At 43.8% G+C, this 15,610-nt stretch overlaps 1 protein-coding gene across 6 annotated transcripts in view; it reads left to right on the plus strand.

Annotated features, from left to right (window-relative positions):
* The window catches only part of INPP5A (inositol polyphosphate-5-phosphatase A), a 184,389-nt gene that overhangs the window by 139,479 nt on the left and 29,300 nt on the right, over positions 1-15,610 (plus strand). For all 6 annotated transcript variants that reach the window (XM_064431654.1, XM_064431651.1, XM_064431653.1 and 3 more), the window contains exons 10-11: positions 12,218-12,313; positions 12,657-12,731. In XM_064431654.1, coding sequence (XP_064287724.1) covers positions 12,218-12,313; positions 12,657-12,731 — 171 coding nt within the window. The remainder of the gene's footprint in view (positions 1-12,217; positions 12,314-12,656; positions 12,732-15,610) is intronic.

The following is a 15,610-nucleotide window of genomic DNA, read 5'->3' on the forward strand; positions in this document are numbered from 1 at the left end:
CTGCAGTGCCTGCCCGGGTCCCCTCAGTGTGACAGGGAGAGGCCAGAAGATTTAAAGCCAGTGTTACACCTTTCAGCCATCAGAGTGCACTGGGGAAATGAGAGGCAGTACTGGAGGTTCTGCCTGTCCAAAATTTTCAGTACAGAATCACAGAATCATTAGCATGTATGATACAAGACCTGCAAGGAGTACAGTAAGAAGGATGATGATGATGATGATGATGATGATGATGATGATGATGATGATGATGATGATGATGATGATGATGATGATGATGGTGAAAGAAAGACAAATTGTGCATCTTAATTAACCTAATGAAACCTTCCTTCCAGTAAGGAAGCAGGCTACTATCCTTGTACCTGTGGCTGTGCTTTATAATGCTGCAAACCATGGTCAGCCAAAACACACTCTTTTGTCTGACATGAGTTCCAGAAGTGCCATCCTGCTTTGGAAAAGTGCAGAGTGGTTCACGTGGTGGCAGGAGGGCAGAAGAGCTGCAGCCCCTTCCCCAGCTGCAGTAACCCAGCAGGGACAGCTTGCAGTGTCTTACAGGCGCTCCTCTGAAAGCACCAAACAGCCAGGAAAGAGTTGTACCTGTCCCTGGCTTAGTGTCAGTAGAACTAAAGCAGTGCCTTGCTAGTTTGTTTGGTTTATGATTTCAACTCTTCACTTATGTCTCTACCAGATATGTAGATATGTTATCTTGCTGCCATATGGCTTCTGAATTACTAAATTATAAATGTGATACAAATCAGCCCAGTACTGGAATTACAAGGAGATTTATTTTTTCTATCATTTCTATCATTTTTTCCAAAGAGAAGTTAATTTTTTTAAATGCATAAATTATTTGCACTTTAATATGACAAAGTAAATACACATTCTGAGTTCTGCTGAATTTGGCAGCATTTTTTGCTATGGAAATTACGCAGTGGAACACTGATATGCAGACTTTTTTCCATTTTGCTAATATAGTAGAGAAAAAATACTAAATATGCTTTGATTATTTATGAATTTGTATCCTTTATGGTAGTACTTTTGGATATTAATTTGTTCATAAATAGATAAAAAAGAAAGCAGCAACACTGCAAAGCGTGTAACAGTTGTGTAGGTGAGTTTAAAGAACACCACTCAGTGAGTATTTTTCACTTATTAGCACTTGTATTTCAGCTTGCAGTGACTGTGGTCAGGGTTCTGGGTCCCACAGCAGAGGTGACATCTGCTGCTGGCACAGAGGGACCTCTGAGTGCCAGGCCAGGGTCCTGGCAGGTTGCTGTGTGGCCAGGGCTCCCCCGAGGGTCCTGCCAGCCCCACGGTGCCCTGCCTGTGTGCTCCTGTGCCAGGCAGGCAGCAGAGCACACCCATCCTCAGACCAGGTGTGAGGAGACACCTGGGCAGGAAGTCTCAACTCCAGTCCACCAGCACAATTCCAGTCTTGAGGGGAAAAGGATAATCTGTTCCTTTCCCAGCATGCTGACCACCATGATTTAATGTCTTTCACCACTTCAAGTAGTACTTGAAGAACTTAAACACTGCTGTTAGCATCCATTGCTGGTCTTAATGGGTATAAATTCTTTTTAAAATCACAGCTTTCTTATGCCAGCAGTTTTCTTTGGTGTACTTGTCTAATTTTGGATGGGTTAAAGAATTTACTTTGTTTAGCTTTGTCTCAAAAGGGAAAAGAAGAAAGGCTAAAAATTAATAGCACATCTTAAAATCTGTTGCAACATCTCCCTTTTTTCTGACTAAAAGTGAGTGGAAAAGGCCTCTCTAGAGGAAATAAAGAAGTTATTACAACTTCTACTATTTTGTAGAGTATGAAAAAGCTTTCTGTATGTTAAACAGTCTTGTGGACATCTGGCATGATTGGTTTTAATCTGCTGACTAAAAAGTCAGGATTAAATCTTGCTTTACACCTCTTTGTATTGCGGTCAGTAAGTGACAGAGCTGCCCTGAAACAATGGCACTACTTATTCCACCCAATATGCCATGTGGTAGATCACCCCCTTTTTCAGCACCACTTCTCTGCAAAGACAATGAAGCATCTGGTGGGGTTTTCCTGTGTCCAGGATATTTTTTGTCAGTAATTTCACTCAGCCGCTCTGCTTAGCTCTCCCTCGGTGCTACTTTTTGAGATGGGGTTTGCCAAATCCAGTGGCAAGGGGTCAGTAGGCCAAAGTGATGAATTTTTATGTGCCTGTTCCTTGTGTTTCTGCTCAGTCATGATTCTTTGCGCGCTGCGCTGCCTCTGAAAGGGAGCCACAGTGAGCAATTTGTCCTCCCAGGCTGGGGAGAATGGGGAGGCAGATGAGTTAAAGTAGCGTGTATGACTGCGGACAGAGCTGCGCACAAATGTTTTCTGATGGCAGAACAGAATCCTCCTGTCACTATTCAGTGCGAGAGGGGCTTGGGAGATTTGTAGCCTGTTGGCTTTCGATCAAGTGACAAATGAATTTAACAGCACTTAAAGATACAGCGGAAAGAATAGCACTTCACGAGGCAGCCCCAGCTGCGAGCTCTAAAATGATGCTGCACTAACTCTTCTGTACTCACGTGTCTCACATATTTGAATCTCACTTTGCGTAACAAAAATAATTTCATTTCTGTTTCAGAAACTCTGTAGAATACATTTCTGCTTGTTTGGCCCAGTCAAGTCCTACCCCCTAGCAGGGTCTTTGGTTGCTACAAGCAGGAGGACCCTGGTTGTCTCATTTCTTGCAGAGCTTTCTGTCCTCACTCAACGGTGCCCTCAGTGATGGGGTCGAATGAGACAGGGATCAGCATTCACTGTGGGTTAAATCCCTTTGGATCCCCAGCCAGTGCTGTGAAGTTGCTGTTCCTCCAAGTTGTTCTCTCTGTGATCAGCTGTGTCCCTAGTTGGCCAAGGGCCTTTGGTCCCGAGCCTTGAACTGTCAGTGGAAACCATGTCCTGGGGGTCCTGAACATTGCTGTACTGCACAACACTTGGCTCTCACACCATCACAAACCAAGCCAGAAGGAACTCAGAATTCATTACCAGGGTGGTGAATAGAGCCAGTACATAGAACATGCCACCCTGTTTCCTCTCTCCACACTGACTGTTCTACCCCATAGCTGTTTTTATGTGATGCCAGTCTTCTTTGGGTGTATGCACATGCTGATCTGTCAGTCTGTCTTAGCTTTCATCAAGAATATACCAGATGTTGGGTACCCACCTTGCACATTATTTTACAAAAATATCCTTCATTCATTTAATCCACAATTATTTATTTTAATTTGTGAATATGGGCTCCTGGAAATGGGTGAACTCCATGATGTCCTGGGTGTCATTGAAGAAGCAGCAGCCTGCTGGTGGGCAGTGTGCCTGGGGACAGCCCAGCTGTGGCCAGGGTGCTGCAGCAGCCAGGCACCTGCACCACAGGGCTGGGAGGGGCAGCTCAGCAATCCCACCTCATGGCTCGCAGAGCTGTCTGAACATAACCAGCTATAAAGGATTATTTGAACTTAGCTGCTGGACTCACATCCCATTTCAAAAGTGAGTAAATCAGCAAATGATGGTGAACCAGACAGGGAATATGACAATGAGAAATTAATAAGATATGGCAGGATGAAAAGGAGTTCAGTGAAAGGAGCTGGACAAACAGAACAACAGGGGAAAAATAGAGTAAAGAAGTGGTTCACATGCTGCATCAGGAAGACTTCACCTGATCAGCAAAGTTTTAGTCTCACCATAACACCATGCAGCATGTTTCAGTTAACACAGTGAATGTTGCATTCCCAACTTGTTCAGGACTGGAAACCAGATGCAGTGAGCTCAAGATTACTTTCCTGTCACATTTGTTTCCTTAAATAGTAAAGTTAACTTGGAGTGATTTTTTTCCCATCAATAGAAAACAGTGAAAGAACAGGGACTTCTCTTCCACTTCGCTGTACATGCTCATGACCATTGTATGAGCTGGAGGGCGTTCATCCATCCTGGAGGGCATGTGTCCATCCTGGAGGCATGTGTCCATCCTGGAGGGCATGTGTCCATCCTGAAGGGCACGTGTCCATCCTGAAGGGTACATGTCCATCCTGAAGGGTACATGTCCATCCTGGAGGCATGTGTCCATCCTGGAGGGCATGTGTCCATCCTGAAGGGCATGTGTCCATCCTGGAGGGCATGTGTCCATCCTGAAGGGTACATGTCCATCCTGGAGGGCACGTGTCCATCCTGGAGGGCACGTGTCCATCCTGGAGGGCACGTGTCCATCCTGGAGGGCACGTGTCCATCCTGGAGGCATGTGTCCATCCTGAAGGGTACATGTCCATCCCGAAGGGCACGTGTCCATCCTGGAGGGCATGTGTCCATCCTGGAGGGCACGTGTCCATCCTGAAGGGCATGTGTCCACCCATCCATCCCACCGTTGTGCTTAGGCTTAGCAAGAGTCCAAGCCTGAGCTGCTGGCAGCCCACAGCACACTTGTGCCTCATGCAAGTCACTTACCTGTACCACATCTCAAATCCCATCTTTGTTAAGGTGCTAAGGATTTTTTTTGCTGGTTTGCATAATAGGAAAAAGAAAAAAGTTTTTCATTTCTTTATTATTTCTAATTTTGTGATTAAAAGTATTCAGTGCCTGCCTCAGGACATCTAGATTTTAGGTACATATATAATTTTATATCAGAATTGCCCAACACTACATATTTCGAAAGTTAACTCCTAATTATACCTGCTGATGAGAGTCTACTATGTGGGAGCCAAAGGGTCACACTCTCCAAAGGTTAAGCCTTGAACTTGAGCTGTGTCACACCATTGATTGTGTTAAAAACTCCCCATTATTTTAGAGGGCAAACTCCTGAATTTACTCGGTTTGGCAGTGCTGGTTGGGAGTGTTTCTGGGCTTGCTGTTCGTTCTGAGGTCAGGTGGGAGCCTGGAGCACTCCCATGGCTGGCCATGCCCATGCTGTGCTGTGTCAGGACAGCCCTGCAAGGCTGGAGGAGAGCGAAGCTGACAGACTCCAGAGACTGCAAAGCCCAGTGCTGGAAGTCATGAAGCACCAAATAATTTTCTTAAGTGTTTGCTTAAATTTTTGCTACTTGATGTTACTGCTCCCGTGTTTCATTTCTTGTGGCTGTAAGAAACCATGAGGTTTGGAGGCAGCAGAAACACAAGCACCATCAGTGAGCACGCAGGCAAATGTTACCACTCAAAGCAAAGGCAATTGCAAGGAGCAGATGGGGTTCACAGGCTATTTAGCTTTTAGAATGAAAAGAAATAGATGTTCCTATTCTGCAAGTTAGATAAAAGCAAGTTTAGCTATAAGGAGAGAGCTGCTTTTTATTCCATTTCTCCTGAATTCAAGAGAGCAGGAGATTTTATGTTTCTCTGCAGAAACAGATTTACTTCACAGATTCTATGTGCTTCATCAAAGTCTTTGCTGAACAGAAACAATACACCCAGTCCTCTGCCTGGTCAGCTGGAGTGCAAGAGTGTAAGTGCTCTGAAGGTTTCCAGCAAAGAATTTCTGAAGCTGGCATTACTGCACAGCTAAAGCAGAAAAAATAATGGAAGATAAGTAACAGAACATCTGAGTATATCTGAAGAGGATCACACCTTATGGAACAAGATATATATATTGTGTTAATGCAGAGAATTTCCTTAGGAACAGTTGGACTGTCCCACTTTCTGTAATTAAGAAAAAGCAAATATTTCTCTTAGAATACTCCCTCAGGACGACTTGAGCTCAAGTAGTAATACAAAATTATTTAGAAGGATGGACAGGAGGAGGGATAGGATTTTTCTGGCAGATTGCTTCCAAGTTCTGATCTTGTCGTGCTGTGGGCTTATCTGGATCTGGTCAAAGTCCTGAATGCATACTGATGTCTGATGTCAGCAAGCGAATTTAAACTGAGGCTTTAAAAAGTGAGCAGGGAAGCCCTTTACCTTTGTCTGCAGAGACCCTGCACAGTTCTGTGTCCTGATTCACACAGGTGACAGACAACTCCAGGTAAATTGTTTGTAAATCACCATGTAGATGCTTTGCTGAACTCAGGCTTGAGATCATAGTCAGGAAAATGAAACAGGAGAGTACAAAAAGATCTGCAACCTGACCGGAGAGACAGAGAGAGAAAATAAGATGGTAATCAGCATGCAGGGCAATATGGAAAATGAGTTCTAGCCTGATCTGTAAACTTGGAGAATCTGAGAGGCAGAGGCCTTTTGCAATTAATTCAGATTCTTTTCTGAAGAAGAGAATTTCAAAGAGGGCCATAATTGCCACCAGCTGTTGGCACAGAGCAAAACTGCTGAGGCAGAGGCCACAGTCAGGGACCTCAGGGCTCTTTCCAGACCTGGAGAAGGCAGGCTGTGCCATCGACACATGGCACTGAGCCAGCCACTCTGGCACCAGGCCAGCTGTTCCAGCTGTGAGCCAGCCATTCCAGTGCCCATCCCTGCCCGGGCTGGGGTCTGCAGCAGTGTGCTGTGCTAAGCCTGGCCTACTGCCTGCTGAGCAAATGGGCACAGGAGCCACAGGCAGTGCTGCCAGGGATGACTCTGCAGGAGCTGGGTGGTGCTTTGGGCAGTGCCAGGGCAGGGCAGCCACCCTGCCCAAGGCGGGTGCGCGGGTACGCTGTGCCTCTGGACAGCGGCCGTGCTGGCACCTGGACTCTCAGCTCACTCAGCACAGTGCCTGAAAAGTAAACAGGAAATGTTTGGCATTGCCTGGTGACACACTGTGGCAACTGTGTCATGAATTATCTCCGTTTCTGGACAAGAAGATGCGTTTTATAATTAACGTAGTGTTGCCGTCAAATTGAGACCAGAGGAAGGCAGGTTGTTTCCAGCAGGGATCATTTGTTTTAGGGAGGCAGAAGATCTCTGGGACAATGGGAACACGAGGATAGTGCTGATTTTTTGGTCACAGACACCGCCCAAAGAAGCATTTTAAAGTATCCCAGAATATCCCTGTGCCACAGTTCAGTAGGAGGGCTGCACGGAGGGGACCAGAGCTCCCATAGGTCCCGGGCAGCTCCTGGGCCAGGCGCTCACAGGGATGGGATTGGTGCTTCTTTAACCTGCCGTGAGGTTAAATCACTCCCGACATGGGTACAGGCAGCAGGGCCATGTCAGTGGTAGTGATGTGCCCTCGGAAGAGGGGCCATACACGGGGCACATGAGCAGTGCCAGCAGACAGGAGCAGGGCAGGGGTCTCGCTCTGCTGCCACCCAGCTCCACCACCACTGCCTCCCCTGGACAGGAGCTGACTCCTCTGGGAACATCCAAAGAGAAAGTAATTTTATTGGTACTTTACGTGGATTCTCATTAATACTTGTTTGTGTTTGTTCTTTATTCAGCTAACACGTCACTGCTGAGTTCAGTTCCTGCTGCTGGAAAGTGTAGTAGCTGTTCTGGGATATTTTTGCTATTTGCACACAGTTAAAGTTAACTCAAGGTTAGTCTAAAGGATATTTTTTTCCATAGAAGTGTATGTCCTCTCAGACAGGGTTTGGTTGCTATACCCTGGAGATTGAGCCCTTGGATGCCCTTGATTTTTGCAGCAGCTGTGAAGGCAAAAACCTCTGTGGATGTGAAAAATTGGCTATAATAAGCCTCTATTTCAGTGGGAAGGTGCAGTTTAAAAAGCACGGTGTTATCTGCCCTGTACCTAAATGCACAGCTCTCGTTGGCTCAGAAAGTTACGTGTAGCATTGTTTTTTTCTGATGTCATTTGACTTGGGGAGTTTGCTGCTATTATATTCCCAATATCCAGGAAATCATGTTGTCTCCTAAAAGGTAAGGAGGAGCCCAAACAAGACAGATGCTTCTGTTATTCCCAAAGTAGCAAATATTTTGCCTCACTGATTATTTCAAGTACAATTTGCATCCAAATTATAATAATAATTTTTTTTAAATATCCTAGTTTAATAAGTGTCAGATTGATTTTGGATTTTGAGCAGCATTTCAGAAGTATTTCACTTTCATAATTAGATGATACATGTGTGTCTGTCCTTTCTGTTGTTCCAGAATCCACAGAGTATTTAACTGGAAAAAAATTAAATATCTTACATTTAGTTGATTTGGTTGCTCATGTGCTGAAGATCTTATTTTACTTAGCTCCTGTCAGGAATCTTCAGATTCTGCTCTTCTCTCCTAGCACTCACAGCACATCTGTGTCAATCTATGCAGCTTGCTGCAAATTCCAGTGGCAGCTATTGCTGAACTTTTTTAATTTTAAAGTAACAATGTATATATTCTTTTTTCTCTTCCGTTTTTTAAGAAGAATTCAAAGTAATAATAAGTCCTGAGTATTCAAACAATAGAGAACAATGCTGCACATCTTTAGCGTCAGTGGACAGATGCAGTAGGACAGGCTGAGTCTGTAGGTGTTTAATTCCCCCCTTTTGGGGGCGTTTCCCTCCCACCCCCCAAAAATTATTGAGGGACTTACAAGCATGTGATAGCTACAGATCAGGAGGTGGACTCAGAGTCTAAAGTGTGGAATCCATGAAAAATCAGCTGCAGTTTCCAGCCAAGCAGGAGGCAGCAGTGCAGTCCGTGGCTGCTCACAGTGTTCCTGTATAAGCATGATATAAATTGTATGTTATAGACTGTTGTGTGTTCTATGTATGTAACAATTGTTTTAATGTCTGTATCCCTACTTACTCTAAGTATGAAGAAATGCAGTCTTAAACACTTTGATTTGTGGTGTATATGGGGGAGCAGAAGGTGTGTTATGCTATAAATCAACAGTGTAATTCTGAGAATTGCCGACTTTAGAAGTTCCAGATTTGTCTCTTGTAAACATAAAAACCATTTCCTCCTAGCTTTATGTAACAGGATCTTGTTATTGCATTCCAATGCCGTTGTCAGGAAAGTTGTTACTATGTTTTGCAATTCAATATACATAAGTTATCACAAAGGGCTATTTCAAAAGTACTACAAAGCATCTACCTGTGTATAGTATGGGAAAACGGAATGAGATATGGCTGTGTTTTCTAGGGAAAGGCTGGCTGCTGAGCTCCCTCTCAGCTCTAAATGCAGCCCTCCTGCAAGGTTTTTAACCAAAACTTGTTTCCAAAGAAAAAAAAAGAGGTTTTCTTTTTTAAAAAGAAGTTATGTAGAGTTATGATATCTGATTTCACCTCTTCTGCCCTTGTAAAAATATACCTTTGAGGGAATACCCAGCAAGGAACAGTGAGTTTTCATAGCATTTTGATTTTCTTTGCCAGCAACAAAAAAATCCCTTCATAAGCAGGCTTGCCTAAAAAGGCACATGGTCCTGAAAGTTTTCTGCTTGGGTGACTACGACTGTGCAGAAATTGAAAGGAGGAGGAAAAAAGGAGTGCCTCCAGCTTGTATAAGAAATGAACCTTTGCCCAATCACTTTTGTCTGTGAATAAGGTAACTTTTTGTGTGTGTGAAATTTGAAAGCAATAAGGTATGTGGGTCCTTTCTCTGTATTGGTTCTCAAGAGTCGATCGCAGGGTTTTTCTTTTGGAGCCGGCCTGACGTTGTGAGATAAAGCAGCTCAGGGAAAAAAATGTTCTCAAGCAGATGCCTTTAAGAGACAGAAATCATGAATTTGTTGAATTGCAACCACTCTGGGGGTGGCTACAATGACTTTTTGACAGTGACAGTAACTCTGCCGTGTCTTTTCGAGCCCTTCTTTGGCCCATTCACTCTGGAAAGCTGCTTAAGCGCACTTAAGCGCATTAGCATTTGGATGCTCGGGGACCGTATTGACCCTCATTTGGAAAGTTTAAATGAGTGAAAGATGGAGCGATTTGTTAGAGCTTTTGAAACCAGCTTTAGAGAGCTGCGGGTTTTCCGCTCTGGTTTGTTCGGGTGCTTGTTCTAATCTGGTGTGCTGTTTGAAGGGACCAGACTGATTTGTGACACATGAGCCCAAAGCCTCTTTTTTTGGGCTTGACCCGATTATCTGATCTGTGCTCTGAATTTCAATCACCCGCGCGGAGGGAGCGAGGTTGGGAATGGCTCGCTGCTGGATTACCTCACTGCTCCTACGGACACAGATGGCAAAACGGCCACGGCATGTCTGAGCAGACAAAGGGATCATCCGGCTGCCTCGGGAGCGAGGGAACAGGTAGGAGGGCTGTGCTAAAAATAAAAAGTAAGAGGTCCCGGCGGTGCAGCTCCCACAAGGGTCCAGCATGCCACTCCTCCTGGCAGGCCGGGTGGCGTTTAACCAGCATGTTACTGCTCTTCTCCCAAGGCTTCAAAAAATCGCCTTGAAGTCCTGCAGAGCAGATGAAGTACTCGCAGAGCAGCCCGTGCCTGTGCCTGTGGGGCCAGTGCTCCTTCTGCCCGTGAAACCTGTGACTGCACACACTGCAGCTGTTCTGGTGCCGCGAGTGTGCCCAGTGTTCTAGGGCAAACCCAGAGTCAATGGACCTGGCACTGCTTTTGGGGACGGAGGAAACAGGAAAAGTTTGTCAGAAATGGACATCACTTTTTCAGTGAGATGGGGAATCAACATCTGTTTCATTCACAAACTTGTAAGAAAAATAACAGATTTGTGGGTTTTTACCAAATCCCATTCAAATTACTTGTTAAGAATGAAAGTGCTCAACTCGCTGCTTTTTATTTGTACTGTGCCAGTAGGCAAGGGCCTTTATCAAGGATCAAATTTTTACCACATGGGAGCAAAATGTCCATTGGCAGATTGTTCACATTTTGGCCTGGAGATCCTCAGCTGAAATCTTAATTACTTGGAAGCAGATGGATTTTTGTTTAAATACATGGTTAGCATGAATTCCTGCCTTCAGGAGAAGGTGACTATGGGGAAAGGAGAAGTGAGCTGTAGTTCATGGTGTTTTGTCAGGTAGACACTGCATCTCTGATAATGAATCCAAATACAAGTATTTCTGTCTGTGAAAGATAGAAGCACGTAGTAGGATGAAAGTCTATACCACAGAACATATTTATTTTACAAATTAACATTATGAAAAGTTGAAAGCCTTTTGTCTCGTTATTATGAAAAGGAATGGGGTGAGCAGAGCAGGGAAGTCATCTCATTACCTCTCCTTGACTCAGTTACTTTCTTCAACAGAAAGCACTTTTCTTAAGAGCCTCCAGCAAAATAAGGTTCCATTCAGAAGGACGGTCTTTGTCAGTATCCATATCCAGGGCTGTGCACAGATCCTGTCAGCAGCGTGTGCCTCAGCAGCAGCCATGGGTGCTGAGTTGCCTCCCAGGTGTGGGGACACATCTGTGTCTTTGAACAATGCCCAGTTTGAACAATTTCCTCGATTCCACTTTCTGACTTTTTCGTTGTGGTTCCCAGCAGCCAGGCAGAGGGGCACGGGTAGCTCTGCACAGCACCCAGCAGCCTTGCCCAGGCAGGGAGGCTGCAGAGCACTTAGTGAAATGTGCCCAGTTAAGATGGACATGCCTCCAGTTCAAAGCTTTTTAAAGCTTCGCGAACTGCTTTGCTAAAAGCTCTAGATTTTTACCTGTTGCCATGCGGTGGAACCTTTGAGCGGCCCATTTCATGTTATTCCCCATTACCTGTGGAACTGGACCCCAGTGGCCAATGGATCAAGGCCCAGCACTTTCATGGAAATTCATACTGTGCCTGATATAAGGTTGTTCATCTGTGTTCATCTGTGTTCATCTGTGCCTGATAAAATGTTGGTTCATAATATGTTTTAGGCACCCAGTCCTCAGAATATCTAGGGACGTTACGTCTCTTATTTAAAAGAGGGAATTTGCTATGCAAAGTAAACTGTGAAAATTGCTGTCAGATTGTGTAAGCATTTCTCAGACTTGCAAAAGTGTACTTGTCACATGAATTTACAGGCAGATGTTTTTGCAAACAAGGGTTAACTTACAGAATGGTAGTGTCAATGTAGTTATCAGCTGTTAAGAACCAGCACAAAACTTGGTCATTATCTGTAAGCAGTGGTTTGGAGGATGTTTGCAAGTAATGTGTGATACAGCACACAGTGTTACCTGTGAAAGAGCCTGTCTACATGGTACAAGCTCAGTTACTATTTGCCTTTCCTGATTGATATTTTCTTATTATTACCTGTTTCTCTTCCAGTGATAATTCAGTTTATTGTTTCAAGTCCATCATAAGTGGAAGTTACTTAAATTTGCAGTGCTTTGTATTTTGACCTACAGCAAATTATAATTGACGAGGGGCATTGAAGATACATCTATTGATAATGCTCAGTTAAATCTGGTCTTCTGTTGCATATAAGCTTGTTTCCCTTTCTCCCCTTATGTTTTTCTTAGACACTATGTGCAAAGGCCACAATGCAGACCATCCGGGCAGCTGACACAAATGAAGTAGTCAAGCTAATATTTCGTGAATCTGATAATGACCGAAAGGTAAACAACTTAATGCCCTTGGCACCCCTATGTAAATAGAAACAGTGTTGAATGTTCACTTTCTTTTCTACAAAGCATGAATATAGTTGTTCCAAACTGATAATGTTAAGGGAGGGGAGGATATAGATTGTCACACCTAATGCTCAGTTAATTGGATCTGTGTAAGTGATTGCCGGCCGAGCAAATGGGCAAGCAGACATGTGGAAAGCAAAGGGGCTTTGGACATGTGGAAATGTGTGGTTTTAAAGGGCTGCTGTCTCTGAAAGGGTCACTGCCAGCAGCTGGGTGTTGAGTTGCTGAGCCCAAGAGCTTTGCTGACCTTTCTCCCTATTTTTTTATTTAGGTTATGCTGCAATTAGAAAAGAAGCTCTTTGACTATTTTAATCAAGATGTATTTAGAGACAACAATGGCACTGCGGTAAGTTCATTGCTAAACCCTTTCAAAAGAGTAAGTTGGGAACTCACATTCAAATTGCATTTCTCTAACCAGCCCTTTATCCTTATCACCCCTCCTGTCTGCAGAATGAGAAGAGATAATTCAGCCAACACAATAACTGCTCCAGCTTTCCTCACCACTTAGCCAGTTATTTTGTGTACAGATTCTTAACTTTGGCATGTTTACCTTCTTTTTTATATAGATATATTGTAAATTAAATGTACACAACAATTCACTTTTCTTGGCTGTCCTCTAGCCTGCATTTCTTCAAGCATCCTGTTTTTCTTCCTAGCTCCTCATTGTGCATCACACAGTAACTTAGGAAGGCCCTTAAATGCAAAGCCCTTCTGAAAATACCTAGGTCTTCTAAGTGTAGAAAAAGACTAGAAACACAAGAGTAAGTAGAACAGCAATCTCAAGCTCTGCAGCAGACTGTCACTATTTGGACAAGCATGCGGGGCTTCCCAAGAGGATTAAGCAGACAGGGGACACTAGCACTCTGATTTGTAATAAGGACTCGGATTTTTCTGTGGACAGGGGCATCGTATTTTCTTTAATGTGATTTTATTCCACTTCATTTTGAAAAAGCTGTGTATCACTGCTTTCCGCTTTCTCCATTTCATCCAGGGCTCCTAGGAGTTACGTATCCAAGGGAACACAGAGAGGGCCCTCGTCCCCACCTCCCAGTTTAGCTGCACTCACAGGGCACATTGCTGCTTGGTGCCCGGGGATGGGCTGTGCACGGGATCCACGGCTCTCCACCTCTCTCCTCTTCTTCCCTGCCTACAGCTCATTCTCTCACTGCTCACAGAGAGCCAGGCTGTTGGAGGCTGTCTGCAGGGCTCTAGGATGTGGAGGGCAGCTTCCTGGTGCCCTCTCTGATTTTAAGTTGGCTTCACCTGGGAGATTGATTCCATGTGAGAATCTGAGATTTCACTCATTTGTTGAAGTCAGAAAAGTTTGAGTAAGACCCGTGAAGGATGAAGATCTGATTCCCCTTCTAGTCTTTGCTGCTGTCCCACAGTGTGGTTCATGTGGCCTGTGTGCTCACTATGAGAGGTACCTTCAAATGCAGTTACTGTCAGATCAGTTTGGGGTTCTTTGGTTTCAGTTTACAAGGTGAATGCATCCTCGGAAAATGCCTAATGTTTATTTCACTGATGTTTTGCAGTTTTGGGGACATTTAATTCAAAGCAATGTCTCCTCCCAATTCCTTTTCCCATATTAATCACATTCCTGTCTCAAAATTTTCCTCTATGTGTATAATTACTACCTTTCCTTTTTTTTTTTTTTAAACAACTCAAATATTTGTCATTTGTGTTTTCCCCCAGTTCATTCTTGAAACTGTGTAAAGCTGTTCTTGGTGCTTGTTTGCCTTGTCCTAGTGGTATTTTGGATGGCTGCTGCTTGATTTGCATACAGGGCTGTGGGGTGTGAAGGTACAGGCAGAATCCCACTTAAACACATTCCATTTCAAAATCAGTAGTCATTTCTTTCATGCATCAAGAAGTGGGAAATCTTCCAGATCAAACATGGAAGAAAGAGATAAACGATATAATGAGCCATTGGAGATAATCTAATCTTCATGGTCTAGTTAAACACGCAGCACCATGATCACTAAAAACAAACTACCTATCTAAAACGATAAATGTCTCTGTGCCGAATTCAACCCAAAAAATCCATCGCATCCTTCATCAACCGCCGGTCTTGTACCGGCCTGACAGAAATTTAATTCAAGCTGGCTCCTGAAAATAATTATTGTATTTTAAGAGTAGTAATCATTGGTCGGGACATGATTGAATGTGTCCATGCCTATTGACTTTTTCTATGATTTATAGCTTTGTGCAGTCGATATTCCCATCGAAATTGTATAATTAATTATAAGTGGGGCTGTCAGGTCTGCAGGATGGAGTGCCCTGATGAGTATTTGGGAAGATTAAATTTTCCTTAGCTGTACCAATGCAAGGCTTGGGAATTTTCACAGCACTGGGGCTGTTGGATAAAGATGTTTTCTGTGTGTTTAGCAACTGCTTGGGCTCAAAATCCATTGATTTTTCAGAGGGTATTTTTTTATCAGTGCCGTGTCTCTTCAGTAACATTGGAATGTATACGGATGTGACAAGACCTGACAAATATTTATTATCAACAGGCTACTTTTTCATTGTCCATACACAGTTATTCTTTCCTTTTTATGTTGTAATCAACAAAAAGAATCATAATATATATTTATAAAAATGATTTTTTTAAATGAAAAATCTGATATAGGTACAAATCACCTATTTAACAGAAATTCAGTTTGAAATGCATGCTGTTATCTGTCGGGCCTAATTTTCCCAAACTAATCTGTAGCTCATTCAGACTTAGCTGTAGCTTATTCCAAAGTCAGCTTGGCAATTATCTATATTGATTACCCCAGAGTGCAATGATTGTTCTGTATCACTGTATTTCAGAAAGGAACACCCAGATTTACCCAGTTCTGTGGTGATAGGAAAAAAGATAAAGCCTATTTGAAAACAGCTGTTGCAATAATGCAAAACTGTTTTATTATTTAATTCCTATGTTCTGAATTGTATGTTGGAGCTGTGGTCCATCCAGCAGACCAGGGTGTGAGTCCATAACCACACAGAGCTGTCCCGTGTGGGTGTGTGAGGAGGGTGTTGCAGAGGAGCACTGAGAGACGTGGGCAGGAGGAAGTGCAGCATGCAGAGTTCCATTTTGGCATCAGACAGGTCCCAGTTAGGTTTTTGCTTTTCAGCGTTTCTGACCTGGATGGTAGGACACGGCCAGGCTGTGCTCATTGGTTCCATGGTGTCATCCTGCTCTGGGGGCTTGTCCACGAAGGGTGGAAAAGCACAAATGAG

Source organism: Passer domesticus, chromosome 8 (genome assembly GCF_036417665.1).
Source record: "Passer domesticus isolate bPasDom1 chromosome 8, bPasDom1.hap1, whole genome shotgun sequence".
In the NCBI taxonomy this organism is placed as follows: Eukaryota; Metazoa; Chordata; class Aves; order Passeriformes; family Passeridae; genus Passer; species Passer domesticus.